This window comes from Gobio gobio (assembly GCF_949357685.1).
Source record: "Gobio gobio genome assembly, chromosome: 13".
Taxonomy (NCBI): domain Eukaryota; kingdom Metazoa; phylum Chordata; class Actinopteri; order Cypriniformes; family Gobionidae; genus Gobio; species Gobio gobio.
The window spans coordinates 35291003-35309874 of NC_137106.1; the positions used below are offsets into that span (position 1 = coordinate 35291003).

Here is an 18872-nt window from a genome sequence, read left to right on the forward strand (position 1 = left end):
TAAGAAATGGTTAAATCCATCATTAATAAGGGTACACTCCAAAAAAAAAAATTGGTGCTATATACGGCACTAAAAGTGGTTCTTGCCTCGTAATCATAGGGGCATCACTTTTAGTGCCGTATAGCACCTTTTTTTTTTTGGAGTGTACCCTTATTAATGATGGATGAAATTTACTATGTCAGGCTCACTTACCTTACTATTTCTCTGACAAGCTTCATGTGACACTGCCCTGCCCACCTTAAAAAACTCTCCACCCAATCAAAACTATTGTCACATGTCAACAAGTGTTGACGCAACAATGCAAGATCAGTTAATGTGATTGGCTGTAAAAAAAAAAAAATTACGAGATATGCTACAACCTTATTTGGACCATTTTACCTGATAGCCCATTTTAGCTGACTTCGCCCTACTTCATATTGTTCATATAGAAAATATAAAGTTGATATATGGATGTGATGTGAAGGAATAGACATTAGTCAGGTCAAGTTAGATGACATATTGATTTTTAACACAGATGAAAAACGAAGCTGTGAGGGATAGACTTAGTCTTTACAGTGGTGCGCACTGAATAAATGTCCTAAATCACGTCATTTTCATAACTCACAACTTTCAAAAGTATTTTATGGAGTTTTTGTCAACGGAATTGTTGGGGGAATGGGGAAAGTGACGTAATTTCGAACAAAATCAAGTCAAAATGAACTTCGTTTGGAGTTCGTTTTGGGAGTGCGATACAGCTTGCAAAAGCGAAATTTCTGGAAAAGTTTGCTCCATCTGGTAAACACCTTTGTACAACCATTGGTCTGTGGGGATTGTGTAATAGGTGTGCACGGAGGCTCCGCCTTCTTTCAAGGGGAAATCTTTTCCAGTTCATTTCTCCTGTTGAGTCCGTCGAGGTCAGACGTCCATGAGTGAAAACATGAACACACTGGAGAGAACTGCTTTATAGTAGAAAATGAAGTTGTACTTCTGATGAAATGAGACACTGAAACTGTTTTTCAGGTTTAATACGGTAAAGCTGCTTGATTTTAAACAATCTATTGCATAAAGTGCTATACAAGTGACTTATTTTAGAGTGCCGAAATTGCCAAACTCATGCAAACATTTATTTTGTTATTGAGAAGAAAGTGCACAGCGCATATTTACATATTCATCTAACCGTTGCTCTAAGAAGCGTGGACAGCGCCAGATATATATATATATATATATATATATATATATATATATATATATATATATATATATATATATATATATATATATATATATATATATATATATATATATATATATATCGCTGTTCATGTATTTCGAACTTCGTTTTGCCCCTAAACAAAGAATGAAAAATAACTTTGGTGTGAGTAGACTTAAAGGATTAGTCACTAAAGGATTAGTCACTATCACTTCAAAATGAAAATGTCCTGATATTTTACTCACCCCCATCTCATCTAAGATATTCATGTCTTTCTTTCTTCAGTGGAAAATAAATTTTTTGAGGAAAACATTCCAGGATTTTTTTCATATAATGGTTTTCAATTGCAACCAAAATGTTGAAGGTCCAAATCAAAGCAGTTTCGAAGGCCTTCAGAGGCTCTGCACGATCCCAGACGAGGAATAGGGTCTTATCTAGCAAAACGATCTGTCATGTTAAAACAAAATCCCTTTTTGGCTCTTCCTGGCACCTTTATTTTTAAGAGTGTAGGGTCGAGCTGGCCGTTGCCATCTTGTCAGCGTGTCACTCCCGGATAACTGAAAATGGGCAAAGAGGCGGGACGTGGGTGGAGCTGAGGTGACGTGATGACTAACAGACAGCAGACAAATGGCTATCCACCTGTCACTCAAAGTGGCCACGCCCTTAATTATGCAGAACTTTAAGGCTTTATATAATGTAAAAAAATTATAAAAAAATTCACCCCCCTCACAGTTGTCATGAAGGGCAAAATTAGCTGTATAGACCAAAACCAATTTGTACCAGGCTGTATGCATGTTTTTATCTGCTGTAAAATTGGGCATTTTAACATGGGGCTCAATGAGATTCTGCTCCCTTCTGGAGCCTGTCCCTAGCGGCCAGTCGAGGAATTGCAGTTTAAGTCACTTCCGTATTGACTTCAAGAGAAACTGCGGTAGGTTGCCGCTTGATCTAGTGTGATGTTTTCGACGTGGCTGCGCAATCACTAGCACGTCGCAGAGCAGCGCATGATGAGCAATTTAGGTTAAAAAGTATATTTATTTTTAGTAAATATTCATTTAGTTAGATAAGACCCTATTCCTATTATGTAAAGAACAATCCTGGAATGTTTTCGTCAAAAAACTTAATTGCTTTTTGACTGAAGAAAGAATGGCATGAACATCTTGGATGAGATGGGGATGAGTAAAATATCAGGGAATTTTCATTTTGAAGTGAACTACTCCTTTAATGAGGGACTGACATTAAAACCTCAAAGGGAGAAGAAGATGATAAACAAGCATGCAGCCATCTTCAGAATTTTGTGTTTGAGCTTTTGCGTAGCTCTGTATATTTCTATGGCATCGCTGTCGTATAGCTATTATCTGGTGAAGTGGATTTACTTATTGTAGTGTTAACCAAAGTTATCAGGAGCACTGTAATGTTTGAAGCTGATGTCATAACAAATGGCAGTAGACCGGGAAGATTTTAAAATGAGCGGTTCATTCATTAATCCAGCGCTGAAAGGGGGCGGGGCTACATGAAGTCTAGAGCTCCTGATTCGTGGCTGGTCTGTGTGTGCGATTCCATAAAACTAGAAGACTTTCTGAACGTATATAATCGATAGGCTTTTAGAATGGAAAATATAATAGATGAAAATGAAGAATATGGATACATGGATAGTTCACCCAAAACATGGATAGTTCAACCTAAACTAAAAATTCTGTCTTGATTTTCTCCCCCTTTGTCCAAACCTGTATACACTCTAAAAAAATGCTGGGTTAAAAACAACCCAAGTTGGGTTGAAAATGGACAAACCCAGCAATTGGGTTGTTTAAACCCAGTGAATGGGTTATTTTAACCCAGCGGTTGGGTTAAATGTTTGCTTAAAACAACCCAATTGCTGGGTTTGTCCATTTTCAACCCAACTTGGGTTGTTTTTAACCCAGCATTTTTTAGAGTGTATGAGTTGTATGGATCTCATTGAAAAAAATACTATGGAAGTCAAGGGCTCAACTGTCTGGTTACCGACATTCTTCAAAATATCTTCTTTTGTGTTCAGCAGAACAAAGAAACTCATACAGGTTTGGAACAACTTGAGGGTGAGTAAATGATGACAGAATTTCATTTTTGGGTGAACTATCCCTTTAAATTGATTAAAAGTGACTATAAATACTATAAATAAATGTGGTTATTTTGGATAACGGTTCAAAAGAAATGTTAACTGTTTTCAACATTGATAATAATAAGTAATGTTTCTTGAGAAGCAAATCAGAATATTAGACTGATTTCTGAAGGATCATGTGACACAGTAAGTTCACATTTTGTTATTTTTAAATGCAGCCAACCCCAAACTTGTCCGAGGTGGCTAATTCGTACGAATCTGTACGACCTCAGTCGTACGAATTCATACGATTTTTGCTAAATCGTACGTATTTGACGAGTTGCCAAATTCGTACGAATTTGTACGAATGACTTACCTCAAACCCCGCCCCTAAACCTAACCGTCACTGGGGATTAGACAAAACGTACAAATTCGTACGAGTGAGGTCGTACAAATTTGTACGAATTAGCCACATCGTACAAATACATACGAATTGGTTGTGAGATAGCGTTGGTATATAAATTTAAGTCAGTCATTTGAGATACCAATCTCTGAAACTGGTTAAACATGGCACGTGGTGTATTATGATAGTGACTTTCCCAATAGCTTGTCAGGCTAAAAAAATGCGTTATTTCACTCATGTGTAAGCATAGTGTCATTTTATATGAAACTTGCTCACATGAAACGGCATGTTCTGAGACACCATCTGCTGACTCACAGTGAATGACACTGAATGTTTAGATACAGGGAGGCATGTGTGACCCACCCTCTCCACACGCCACTGGAATTTCCATTTTCTTCCAGACTCCTCTAGAGTCACTTATATGTCTTGTACACACTGGAGATACAGGCTATGACTTTTCAAAACTGAAAACAAGGGTAAATCACAAACCTCTTTAGGTTTCCCAATCTTTCCCTCTACAGGCACACTGTTTAAAGTCCCAGGGGTCTCGGGGGATTCTGCAGTGTGTGTCACTGGCTGCACAGGACTTTTAAACAAGTCATCACAGTTTTTCCAGTTTAAAGCACCGGGCATTCCATGCAGTGGGGAATCCTGGCGCTCGGTCCATGAATCACACAGGTAAATCCGTATGAATGGAATGTGACTCCACACCATTCTCACCTGAAAGGGTGCAGTAGTCCTGTGTGTTATGTAATGATTATGAGTAGTTTAACCTTTAAGCAGGAGAGTATGGACTGTATTGGTTTTAAAGGGCCAGTGCATTCCCTGCATATTTACCAAACATTCTCTCGTTGCCCAGACAAAACATATGCATAGTGTAGGTGGTGTGTTTCCCTTTTTTGTCTAAAGAGACAATTCAGCTCTAGACACAATGAAGAGATCGCTCTCTCTCTCTCTCTCTCTCCATCCATCCATCCATCTACAGGGTTGCCAACTTTTAAGTTCAGGTTGGAGTGAGATTTTCGATATCGATTTCGATCTTGATTCAGTATCAATTCATATGTATATAGCCTACTGTACATATAAAGAAACATATTTGCCTTAGCACTATATTAAATGTCTCTTGGGTTAAATTATATGTGCTAGCATTCATTAATATTCACTTGTGTGTGCTTATATATAAGTATCATTAACAGGGGCGTAGCACAACAGCCCAGGCCCTATGCATAGGCAGTCCTGATGGGCCCCCATGTTCCATGTTAAAATATATTCCAGACTTTTCAAGGGCCCTCTCTGCCCTTGGGGTAATCAGTACTGGTTTTACCCCCAGTCCGACGCCCCTAATCATTAAAAATATTAGGATGTAAGTTATTAACGTTTAAAAATGTCACATTTAAAGAAATCTAGTGTTTGATCACATCTAAATATTTATTAAAATGCAAAACTGCAATATTTTTTTGAGCAACTAGATTAGATACATGTATATTTATTAAAGAGCCATACAGGCACCTGGTGGATAATGGCTTTACAAATGAAAATTATTATTTTCCCAGCCACAAAATGACTCTATTTGCCCCTTTGAATTGGAATTCTCTATTTTAACCTGAATTACTACACTAATTGTAATATAAATAAGAAAAATATTAGAAGAAAAATATTTTAAGTGGTCATTAATTGACAATAATTATTGCACAAATAGTATTTAGTACCAAAAGATCTCCTCAAAATATTCAATACATATTATTGAGCTAAAATATCGAACATTTATTTAATTGAAAAATAGTTAAGGTGTATGGCCACAGTTGACCACCAATGAGTATGAGTGTGACCAATTAGTAAGGAATACCTGAGGGCTAAATACAAGTAAAACATTAACATTAATGTTAACAATGTTGCATCTCCATCACTATCCATTATAAAACGATCCTGTAAATATGGTTGACGTAATAATCAATGCACACGATGCTGTACTGTTTACCAAAAATTGCTGCAAACAACTGTAGAGTGAAGCTGTCGTCTATCCATTCAAATGTATTGACACAGCACTAGAAGTATTGAGAGCTCCATGAACCTCACATTAGCGCCAAAACGCTATTTATTGTTTGAATTTCGCATTAAAACTTTAAAAAATGTAAAAGCTTAGACTTTGTTTAATATCAAAAGCAGGTTTGGCAATTTGGCGTGAGATTAAGTCGGGCAGAGTGAGACGGTGAGACTGAAAGCGTGTCTCACGCCAAATGCGTGAGAGTTGGCAACCCTCCACGCATCCATCCATCCCTATCTATCTATCTATCTATCTATCTATCTATCTATCTATCTATCTATCTATCTATCTATCTATCTATCTATCTATCTATCTATCTATCTATCTATCTATCTATCTATCTATCTATCTATCTATCTATCTATCTATCTATCTATCTATCTATCTATCTATCTATGACAGTGGTTCTCAAACTTTTTATACCAAGTACCACCTCAGAAAATATTTGGGTCTCCAAGTACCACCATAATGACCAACTTTATACAGTAGCGTAGTAGGCCTAGCTATACAGCTACAGCTCTGCACAGTTCAAAAACTAGGCAGTTTATTCCTAATAAGAATATGTATTGTTGTCAGGCACTTTAACATTGTAAATAAACAATTTGTGCATTAACACTGCACTGTGCTTACATACAGGTAAATAAAATAATTAAATAATGATTCAATTAAAATGTGTTGTACAGTTAAATTAAAACTGTACTGTAATTACATGTACAACAAAAGCTTTACCAAAATAAAGATTACATTAAAATGTATGTGTTTTAACATGAATTTGTTTAGTGATTCCTCTGCGTACCACTAGAGGGTAATCGTACCACACTTTGAGAACCACTGATCTATCATATTTAGAAACGGGTTTAATTGAATGAACTATTTGTGCAGCGTAATCGAGCGTTACCTATGAGCGTTAAAGCCTAACCTATGAAGGATTTCACACACACTCGCGCCCATAGCGCCCTCTAACGGATACATATTCCTTTGATACTTTTGGATAGAAATCATCTGACAGACCGAGATTTGTTTATTCTTCTCGAAAACGACACACTTTTGTTGACTCAATTATCATATAGCCTTAAATAAAAGTGTATATTACTTGAAGCAGGTCAGCAATGTTTTGTAATGTTTGCTGTTGTTGATGTCGTTCCATGTTCTCTAAATGTCTAGGTTGATTTTTTTTTAAATCTTATTTATCAAATATTTGTATTAGCTATTATATATTATATATGTGTATATATATATATATATATATATATATATATATATATATATATATATATATATATATATATATATATATATATATATATATTATATTATATTATATTATATTATATTATTTATATATATATATATATATATATATATATATATATATATATATATATATATATATATATATATATATATATATATATATATATATATATATATATATATATATATATATATATATATATATATATATATATATATATATATATATATATATATATATATATATATATATATGTTTTTTTAAATGGCTGTTTATATAAAAACCGGGCTGTTTTGCAACATTCTTTGTTTTAGAAAGCGCCATTACTCGAATATTCCAGGAGATGGCGACAGACGGTAATAAACAGTATTCATGGCGCGCGAGACACTCGTACAGTTTCCTGCCGCGGAATCTAATCTACTCATTCAATGATATAATCGTCAATATTTACTAATGTTTTCAGTACAATTTAATATTTAAGATAATCTAAATATTAGTCCAAAAGTTCCAGATTTATAGCCAACTGGTTAAACGCACTATTTTCTAAAACCATATTGTACAAAATGCTTTGTTTTTGTGATTGTAAAGTGATTGTTACTCTCCGTGAAGCCAGCTATGTCAATTTATTAATTATTTTAAAGAAAGTAATTCAATTAAAATGTAAAGTTTTCGTATCCAATGCACATTATTAAATAATACAATTGCTTAAATAAATAGATAAAAAGGTGCAAATGCTTATTTCAACACTGAATTATGTAAATATTTCTAATGATGTAATGATGTCTATTAATTGATGTCCATGTGATAATTCTGAGCTAATGGACCAAAACTGTGTGATAAATACAACACGGGCCCTAATTAGAGATGATGAAACATGAATTATTCAACAGTCTGTGCATATGAGTAGAGCTGCCAGAGTCTCGATGCTGACGCTGTCCACCTCCTGCAGAGACCCATCATCAGGAGCCAACCTGTGTGAAAACATCGTTCCACACGGAACAGCTTCATTATCCCGAAATCTATCCGGAATATATCGAACTACACTCAAAAGGAAATGGAAGCCTTTTTCAAGATTTACGCATTTCAATTAATAGTAAAATTCCATCAAATTGAATCTATCTCTCTATCTTTAGTAATTGGTTATTACAGGTACCACGATCTTCTTAAATTAAAACCTACTAGCATGTAAATGATCATCACCTCAACACCTCACCTCAAACTGGCTAAGCGTCTCCACTAGAGGTTTCTCACGCTCATTTGCCGTACAGAATAGATGAATGTCCTGGGAGGAGAATCCCAGCTGAACATAATGGGATCCTAACAGGTTTGTGGCTTCAGCATCCACCCCCTCCACAGGAGAAAGAGACGCGTCTCTTATCAGCGTCTGCAGCTTCTGCAGGTTATCAGCAGCCTGTCCGACCCCCAAACACACTCGCATGGGAAAAACAGCGGAACGCGTTCCCATCGTTCACTGCACAGATGTGTTCATCACTGACTGGCACATGTGCTCGGACACCAATCACAAATTAGACCTAACCTATAATGTAGGCCTATTGCGCTGATGAATTTTAATAGTACGGTCTTGTACACGAAAATACATCTATTTCTGTAGGCCTGTATGGACATTTCAATTAAAAGTGTTTTAGAAAAATTACTCATTTATATTTTCTGGGAATTATTACTGTTTATCAATTTGAAAAGTTTTCCTGTCCACCGAGACAAAATATTACTTGAAATGTAATCATAAAAAAAAATCAGATTTTAGAATTGCTAAACGCAATAAGCTGAATCCAAAAAAATAAATGTATCTAAAAATAAATATATATCCTATTAATTTTGTATAGGTATAAATGGACATTCATAATAATAAAAATAATAATTAAGTTCAGTGCGTGTATAGCCTATGGACTGATCTGACATTACCGACCAGGAAACTGGAAAACATGGGAAGGTTAAAGAGTCCATCGACCCCTTGAGACCTTTGAGATAATAATCTACTGCCCATTAGAAATGAATCTGTAACTGGATCAGCTCATTTATGCTCGTCCCGCCCCTTCGTTTGAATGCCAGCGCTGATTGGGCACAACTGCGGCATTGACAGTGACCTCACACCGAACCTGAAGGCGACCCAAAGGATAAAACGCGAGCGGGACGCATCACGGCGACAGTGTCCAGCCCGCATCCTCTCTTTAAAGTAGTTTCATCTGGACTTTGGGTGAATCCGACGAGAAGATGCCACGAGGATTTTTAGTGAAAAGGAGTAAACGTGCCTCATCAGCATCCTACAAGGTGCGTGCGCAAGAAGAAAAAGAGCCGCGCAAAGAGGACCTGCCCAGCCAAACTCCCAATGCAAGTGTCCTGGACGTTCTGGAACCTATTAGAGAACCGTGGGCAAGTGGTATAAGCTCTACAAATGAGCGGACGCGTCTTCTGGAGGACTCTGTGGTTGTTGGAGAGAGCGTCGATTACGCACAGAGCTACTTCAGCCACCCGGAACAGAGCGCGTCGTCTCCGCGCAACAGCACCGACTCCTTCAGCCCGATCAAACCCATCAGCACGGAGCTTTTGGACAGGTGTCTGAGCTCACCAGCCATGGCAGAGTCCTTTCCCCTGGCCACCCCTGTGTCTTCAATCGAGCGTCTGCTAATGAACCACTCTGACATGAAGTTTGGCACACCGGTGCCCTCTTCTGTGCCCACCTACCCCGCGTTTCATCAGTGCGTAAAACGCGCGTTCATGGACACAGAGCGCAAAAGCAAAGCCCCCAAAAAGCCCAAAGTCATCAGAAAACTCAACTTTGAGGACGAAGTCACCACCTCACCCGTCCTCGGGCTTAAAATAAAAAAGGAAAGTCCCGAGTCAAAACTGGCACCGCAAAGTGGCAGAAAAAAGCCGCTGGGTGAGTTCATCTGCCAGCTTTGCAAGGAAGAATACCCTGATCCCTTTTCTCTGGCCCAGCACAAGTGCTCCAGAATCGTGCGGGTTGAATACCGCTGCCCGGAGTGCGACAAAGTTTTCAGCTGTCCTGCTAACCTCGCGTCTCACCGCAGATGGCACAAACCTCGCGGCCTGAGCACCGCGGACGCGAAGAAGTCACAGGTGGAGGCGCGGAACCACGAGAAGACCTCGGTGGAGGGGAAGGAGAACGCCAGCAAGATGAGTGGAAACAATCAGCACCAGCTGAGTCCGGACAGCTCCCAGCTTCACAGATCAGCACCGGACAGCAACATGATGCACAGAGTATCCCAAGACCCTCCTCTGGACCAAAGGTACCCATCCTCCGAGAAATGCTTCGAGATGCACATCGGCTCCGCGGACAGCTCCAGGTTGTTCGATCACTGCCCCGATGAGCCCGACAGGTCCGCCACCCCCTACATGCCCTCGCCCGGCCCGGAAGAAGTGTACGAATGCCACTACTGCAGCAAGAAGTTTCGCAGGCAAGCCTACCTGAGGAAACACCTGGCCGCGCACGAGACGATCAAAGCATCCTCGTACGGTCACATCGAGAGCGGACAGATCACTTTCCCGTGCCACCTGTGCGGAGCGCACTTCCCGTCCGCGGAGATCAGGGACAAACACAGACTCTGGCACGCGGTCAGAGAAGACTTGCTACTCAGACCCGATCTGGGCCCCGGGGAACAGCAGATATTCTCATGCAAGCACTGTCCCTCCACGTTCTTCAGCTCTCCGGGGTTGACCAGGCACATCAACAAGACCCATCCCACAGAAAACAGACAGGTGATGCTCTTACAGATGGCCGTCAGGCCGGGATGCTGATCTCACTTCAGAAACATTTATGATCATGTTAATATTATCGCTCAATAGGCGACATCCAGTGACTTTATATGGGAATATCGAACTTTGCAGGTTTTCTTGTTTGACAACACAGCTAGTTCATGTACTCTTTGATAATCTTGGGTAACACTGTATAACTTTTATTAGTACAGCAATTTATTAACAGACATAGGGTTCCCACACTTTTGATATTATATATATATATATATATATATATATATATATATATATATATATATATATATATATATATATATATATATAGTTAATTTATTGTTATAAATTATTATTTTAAATTGCTTTTATTAATGTCTGTGACTTTTCCAAGCCTGTACATCTCAGCGGGAACTCTGTATATAATTCTTTACATATTAGTTCATACACATTGAAATGTGAATATTATGCTCACTTAAATGTTTAATTCACTACATTTGAAACTCATTACTGATAATATTATTTTTGATAAAGTTATAAAGTGTTACCCATTAAAGGTACTTCATGTTGCCAATTTAATTGAACTCATGAGAGTGTTTATATGGGGAAAGACATCAAATCTATCGGACTTGAGACTCTCTGACACTCACATATATCATTATAATATGGGAAAAAAGTGAATTAATATATTTTGTGTCTCATTGTAAAAGTAGCTCCCATGGAAAGCTTGTTAAGTCTTAGAAGGTGCTTTGATTTCTAGGTGATGAATTAAAGTACTGTACGTTTCATTATATTTGAATGAAAAGAATGAAACGGTAGCTGCAAAAAAGAAATGTATTTATATCATAATTCACTGCCGAGCAATGCCATAGCATACGTCAAGACTATTAGAGGCCTACATGTAATAATAAACCATAAGTGTCATTTCTATTTTCATATGTAGTCATTTTCAGCTGGTCAATAAATCGAATTGTCATCGAATACCCGAACAAACGTAGCTTATTTGTACAAATCCACAGGAGAAGCTGCTATTAAAACAGGAAACAAGAAAAAAATCAAAGCCAAACAGGTTTGCTATGTTGTAAGAATACTTTTATTCTTAAGTGTAGTTGCACATCCACTCTCCTTCGACATCCGATACAAATGTATAGATACACTCCCATATGACAACAATCTGTGCGTGTGCTTGCGTGTTGTGCAGCTGTTATATCAACACATGCAGTTAGTACTGGAATCATGCAGCATTTGGTCAGTAGTAACACACAAAATGTCAACCATTTTTTTGCCTCTTGAAATGACGCACCGGTTTCAGTTGCTTGTGTGCAGGCCTTTAATATACACGTTATAATTTCAATCCAGAAGGGTGCTGCATGATTTCAACTCCACACACACACACACACACACACACATATATATATATATATATATATATTTTGTGATAAATTTCTAAATGATTTCAAATTAAAAAGAAAAATAATAAAAATCTGACCCTCGTGAAGTCTCGCATAGCTCTCAAGAAAATATACAAACTTGACTTTGTCTTAAACATGGCAACAGTTATAACTTGCATCCGTATATGGGTCAGTGTACCCTTTAATCCCTTAAACGCGGAACGAAGAAATGTCGACCGAAACTAGTGCACACTTCCACGTCTGCACGTTTAGAAAAAAAGAAGAAGAACAGAACGAGATTAGCTCAAAATGTCCTGAAGCGGGTTGTTCGGTTCAATTTGGCAACGTCGCCGTCTCCCTGCAAGACCTGTTAATGTGGCAACTCATTCACACTTTCCTTAAAAATCCCATCCGAGGTGGGACGAATCAAAAAGAGCGCTGCGGTCAAATGATTTCCTGCTGTGAATGAGCTGATGAACCTGCGTGGGTTCGTCTCTAAGGCTGCTGTGCAACGAAACAAAATGACAGGACAGAGTCCAGCGGGAAACCTAGCCAGCCATACAGACAGACAGACATTCAAGCTGAAGACTTGATCTAAGTGGCCTTTTGATTTTAGTTTTTTTTTTGGTTGATTTAAATACTGTCAAATATGTACACAGATCAGATACTGTTCATACACTATACACATACATTAAATATGTATATCTTTTTATATTTATAGATATATACATACACAAATAACAGTTGACAAAGGGGCGGTTCAGTATAACATAAAAAAAAAAAATTCAGTAACGTTCTAATGAAATCGCAGCAAACCGTGATCCATAAAGAAAACCAGCAAATAAACCAACAAATGTGAGTGTCAATGTTATATAAAAACCGAAATAAACGTAACAGCAAGAAGCTTCTCCGGCCGTGAACGCTGCCGTTGAATAGTCGAAAACCTCAGCGCGTCTTCTGTACAAATATAAAAAAAGTTGTGGTTGATACGATGGCAATCGAAAAAGAAACGATCGCTGGCACTCTTCAGTGCGCACCAGCTACGACGACGAAGTAAAACGCAATGCGATATCCATCGGGCCGCAGACAAAAATAAACATTTCGGTTGTCTTTGATCTTTCTGGCTCTGGGTGGGAGGAGTCAGACAGCTATCGCAGGCAGGAGGGCGTGGTTCGTCGCTGACAGTGCAGTGGGCGGAGTTCTGGAGTGTCCCGCAGGAAGTCGTCGCGTGTGTTTGCTCACTTAAGTCAAGTCTTGTTGGCGGAACCCGAGGAACGGCGAAGCTTCATGGACATCCGGCTCTTGCTAGCACGAGGTGACATTGGCGAGGCTAAGTCGCTCCCGTCTACCTGCATTGCTGGACTTTCGGCCAGCTGACTCTCGGGACATGAGCCTGTTGGGGAGGGAAGGGAGGAGGAGGAGGAAGAAGAAAAGACAAGAGATCAGAACGTCACGACGCACACGTTAAACACTGTTCTCAAACATCTACTCGAATGAGGCATCTCATTAAAGGGTTGCATTTAGCTTGGGTTTGTGAAATAGAATATCAAATACACAAGAAAGGAGGGAAATAAATGTCTATACTAAAAAAAACGTGACTTTTTTTTGTCCTCTCAAATCAGTCTCATTGTGAATTTCACTCAGAATTTCCTCTCTGGTACTTTGGTTAAAGCCATTTTGGCAAATTGTACAATAAATGTAACCAATTGAGAGCCAAATAAGTGCGAAAGCCCCTTCCCGGGGGGCGTGAGAGGTTAATGCACCTGTGCATTGTGGGTGAATTTCACAGAGCGAATCACAAGGGATGCTGGGACTAATCAACGCTGAACTCTGACGCCTCGTCCCTTGGATGAGACCAACGGGGGTGCAGTTATGATATCGCAACACAAGCTACATTGTAAAAGATGGAGAACGGGGAGGAAAAAGGTACTTTGCCATTTTTTCGGTTCCAGCATACCATTCACAGCTAGCGTGAAAGACCTTCCGTTTCAAGCCTTTTCCCTTTACCTTGATGAGCCCAAAGTTTTCTAGTGGAGGTTTGGGAAGGAGCAGAAAAATCACAGCATTTCTTTCTTGGGGTGCGAGAATGGACAGAAGTGACAGACAGACAGGACGACAGGGTGCGGGTGAGGATGAGGAAAAGGACAAGAGAGAGGGGCAGGAAAGATGCAAAGTGATGGGCATTGATGTGGGATGTAAGAGGAAGTAGAGAAGGAATATAAAAAGACAGGAGGAAGAAAAACAGAAGAAGAGATATAAGATAAAGGTATGAGCAGGCTGGGAAGGGAAAACAGTAGCAGGTGCACATAAAATACAAAGACAATAAATGCAAAAGTTGATCTTACACAAACACTAAACTAGGAAAAAACGTCAGATTTACCACACACACTAAAACGACTGACCGATAAGATGCTGCAAAACCACAATTAATACTCAGAATTGATTTCATCTGTAAAACTGTACCTGAATGCCTCCTGTAAATCAAGCGCACTCAGCAGTAGGGCTCCGGAAGTAAAATGCCATTCACATAATCATATAATGCAAGATTATTCATCAAAATATTTGAAAACAGGATCTACACATGAGCGCTGAGGTTTTTGATACACTTCCATTCAGAAGCTTTTACGCTTATGCATTTATTTGGTCAGGAATACAATAAAAAACAGTAACATTGTGAAATATTACAATTTTTAAAAAACGTTTTCTATTTCTAATAGATTTCAAAATGAGATTTATTCCTGTGATTTCAAAGCTGCATTTTCAGCATCATTACTCCAGTCTTCAGTGTCACATGATCCTTCAGAAATTATACTAATATGCTGATTTGCTGCTAAAAAAAAAACACATTTATCATTAATATCGATAATTTATGGAAACCGTGATACATTTTATTCAAGATTCTTTGATGAATAGAACATTCAAAAGAACAGCATTTATTTGAAATAGAAATCTCTTGTAACAATGTCTTTTCTGTGACTTTTGATCAAATTAATGCACCCGTTCTGAATAAAATTATTGATTTCCAGTTGATTTCCAATCAAAAGATGATTTTGTAATTTATTTTTGCAAGGCTAACAGAAGCTTAAAGCTGCAGTCCGTAACTTTTTTGGGTTAAAAATTATCCAAAATAAATTTTTGAGCAAGTACATAACCAAGCCAGTGTTCAAAACTGCTTACCTTAGGTCGATTTACAATGGTAAGCTTGTAATAATGTTTTTAATTCCAGTGGTACTGGTGGATTTCCACTGGAAATTCGAGCATGTCTTTGCGTCATTACTTCACATCTGTACACATAAAGAAGGTGTCCCGGCTAGTAGGGAGGATGTTGGAAGTGCGTGTGAGGATGTTGGAGGTGGAGATTTATAGCCTTTTCTCACAGCACTTGATATAATTAAACGTATCAATTTGATAGCGGATCCAGAAAGGTTCAAACGACAATCACCAGTGACAATTGGAGATTCACCCGTTGTAAAATGCAAAAGACTTCGGACTTTCGGAGTGGCTACAGGAAAAAAAGGGACTTCAAACGGGCCCATGCGAAAACAAGGATAAAAATGGCTTCTGAAAGGTGGTGAGGACTCCGCGTTTTGAAGGGGTTCGAAACAGACAAAGGGACGGCTTTTTTTCTGCTGGACCGTTAAGACATTTCAATGGTTACATTATGTAAAAGTAGCACACTTGTACGCTTAATTCATACAGTTAGAGTTTTCTTTGTTGAGCCATTCTCGTTTTGCTGTGTGCATTATGGTAAATATCAATTATTTTGTGCTAGCTATGAGAGGGAGCGATTCACCTCTACTCCACATTCATTTGTTGTAATATGACGATTAGACTGCACAGAAATGGAAAGTAAACCACAGGTAGCTCTAATACAAATTACATGTAGTCACGCTATGCTGATGTTGTTAACATAAACAATTTGAAAACAAAGTATAATTTTCACGGTTTGACGTGATATGATAAGCGATCGTTAGATTTAATCATTTATTGCCATGCGTTTTTCCCCTTAGTTGGACAGAACAAAAGTGGATGTTAGCTAATAACTTGTTCAGATAAAATTTTCCGGTGAAAATTCTTATGTTGGTCATGCTTTCAAAAAGTAGAATCTGTGATTCCGAATGTCAGTATCCACACCGGCGCGGTGACTGACAGCCGCACATTCTCCTCATAACATTGGATTCATCAATTCACGTAAAGTTGATAATTCCGCGAATAACTGGAATTGCAGATTTTGAACAGAGATGGCGACAAAGAGGAAAAACTACAGACTGCAGCTTTAAGAAACTTTACATTAACATTAATTAAAATAGGGTGAAAGCAAGCATTACAGCACAGTAGTAGTAGTGTTCACTGACAAGAAAACTGTAAAAGTGTGTAAAAAAAGGCACAAAAATCTCAGATTCGATTATGATCTGCAGTGATTTAGGGGCGAGTAGTTTATTCCAGACATAAAAGACATTAGCAATGAATTGTTATAATGTTGTGATTTAGGCCAGAGTTGATTAAAGGACTCTTTATTCTGAAATGCTTATGGAACAGGACAAATACTTCCGGTACAAAGGCTGCGTAAAAAGTACGCAGCCGCCGTTGTGCTCTATTAACCGTATGAGAGATGTTACACGGCACCTGGTGCTTCCATTCAGCATTTACACAAACAGACAGACAGATGTGTGATATAAAGAACAGAAGATGAGGTGAGTGAAGCTGTAAGATCATGCCAGACACAGACATGACTTAGGGTGTGTTCACACTTGGCAGGTTTGGTTCTATTAAAACGGACTCTGGTGCGATTGCTGTTAGTACGGTTCAAGTGTGAAGGTGGCCAAAGAAGCGGTGTGTCTCGGTACACTTCCAAACGGACTCTGGTGCTGTTTGACTGAAATATGAACGCAACACGGAACAAAGACATCTAAACGAAACAAAATCACAAGATGCGACCCTAAAAAGGCCATAATGCTCAAGCACACCTGTTTTTTCTCATCATAGTCACGATATTGCCCATCACAGATCGGTACAGGCGTCAGATCCACGTCTCCTCACAGCAGATCTTTGTTTGTGTGTGTGATGGAGGGGTTCCTACTGCTGTTTTGACTCCTTTACACATTTTATAAGCTCTTCGTGAGTTCTCAACCGGTAAAAAAAGTCACCAAATGTATGCACATACAACGAGCGCATTTATCAGAGCCATAAAAGCCGTACTTAATGTTTTGTATTATGTGGCTCGGTGTTAAAAATGACAGTAAACGCTAAACAAACCAGGACTAAATGTATAATTTTCGTATTTGATCCGGACCAAAAGAACCAAGAGAACACAGCCTTAGAGGAACCTAGAGGAGTGGCATCTGAGAGTGTTAAAGAGTGTAAATGTTGGTCAATGTTAGGGATCTGGTGTGAACATGCCATGCAATGAATGTCGCAGACTTCCCACTGAACAAAACATAGAGGACATGGAAAAAGAAGGGAACATATGTCAGTCTATAAAGGAATCAAACAAACAAGATAAAGCAAAAAGAGAAGGAGCTCATAACGTCGATACAAGCCAAACAAACGTATAAGACAATCAGGCAGTCTCAGTGTACGGCATCTTCAGGAATCTTACCTTTAGATATACACAAGTGATAGATTATGATCTGAAGGGGAAACATAAGATAAACAAAATAAAAATAAAATGGGAATGAAAAAAAAATTAAATAAAGAAAAGGAAAAGAAAATGATCATTTGTGTTTAGAAAGGTACCAGGAGCCCAACACAAATGCCAGAATAAAAGCGTTGGGTTTGAAAAACGACTTCATTTGCATAAAATACCAGACAAAAGATTTTTTGCACAGGCATGCATGTGTCATTAAATTAAAGGCTTAATGACTCATCTGGAAAATGTCAATGAACTCTCTTGAAAGGAATTTATCCTCAATTATTTTCCCAGAAACTTCTCCCAAAATAATGGCTTAATGCTATTTCTGGACTACCTTTGATTCAAGTTCTGTTGTTATGTTCATTGTAAGGTTAGCATCAAATAGCAGAGAGCATGGCACTAGAAACGGCAAGGCCTTGGGTTTGATTCCCAGAGAACGCAAGAACTTCTTAAAATGCTCCAACATTCAAAAGTTTGAGGTCAGTAAGATTTTTGTTTTGAAGGAAATTAACAAATATGCATTAAATTGATAAAAAGTGACAGCAAAATATTTACAAAGCTACAAAAGTTTGAATTTCTATTTAAAAAAAAGAGCTGTTCTTTCTATTAAAATGTATAATAGTTTCCTCAAAAACAACAGTTGGTGTTTACATTGTAATAATATTTCACAATATTACTGTTTTGACTATGTGTGATCTAATAAATGCAGCCTTGTTGAGCATAAGAGACTTCTTTCAAAAACAAACATCTATCTTACCGACCCCAACTTTTGAATGGTAGTGTGTATATATATATATTTTAGTGCTGTCGATAAATTTTTTTATTTTTATTTTTTATATTGTAATCATTTCACAGTTACTCTCCAAATGAATGTAGAAACAACTTAAAGACAGTTTATTTTAAATATTTGTAGCAATAGCATCTTTTTATGAGTGAAGGCCAGTATCACTGATATTAATACAGCTACTGATTTCTTTATGAAATTGATTCTTTTTAAATATTAATGATAGACATTCAACATTACAGTCTAACTGAAAGCTATCAATTTCAACATGTATTAGGTTAACTTTTAATCTTTGTTAAAAGTGAACTCAAAACAATCTTCACATAAACCCATTATAATAAATGTTATATTTATCTGTGGCCTTCCTA

General features: G+C 38.0%; 2 protein-coding genes across 6 annotated transcripts in view; one reads left to right on the forward strand and one right to left on the reverse strand.

The window, feature by feature from the left end:
- Positions 1-9200: 9200 nt before the first annotated feature.
- Positions 9201-10745, forward strand: insm2 (insulinoma-associated 2; the record flags this gene model as incomplete). The annotated part of the gene is made up of 1 exon (XM_079832584.1): positions 9201-10745. The coding sequence occupies one exon, from the start codon at positions 9201-9203 to the stop codon at positions 10743-10745; it is 1545 nt and encodes a 514-aa protein (XP_079688710.1).
- Positions 10746-12714: 1969 nt separating this feature from the next.
- The window catches only part of ralgapa1 (Ral GTPase activating protein catalytic subunit alpha 1), a 100296-nt gene continuing 94138 nt past the window's right edge, over positions 12715-18872 (reverse strand). For 2 of the 5 annotated variants that reach the window (XM_079832434.1, XM_079832433.1), the window contains exon 40: positions 12715-13481. In XM_079832434.1, the coding sequence (XP_079688560.1) occupies positions 13336-13481 (146 nt within the window). In that variant the 3' untranslated portion in view covers positions 12715-13335. Of the gene's footprint in view, positions 13482-14045; positions 14161-14687; positions 17516-17687; positions 17719-18872 lie in introns of those variants that run through there. The other 3 variants (XM_079832436.1, XM_079832437.1, XM_079832435.1) reach the window with 3 other exon arrangements.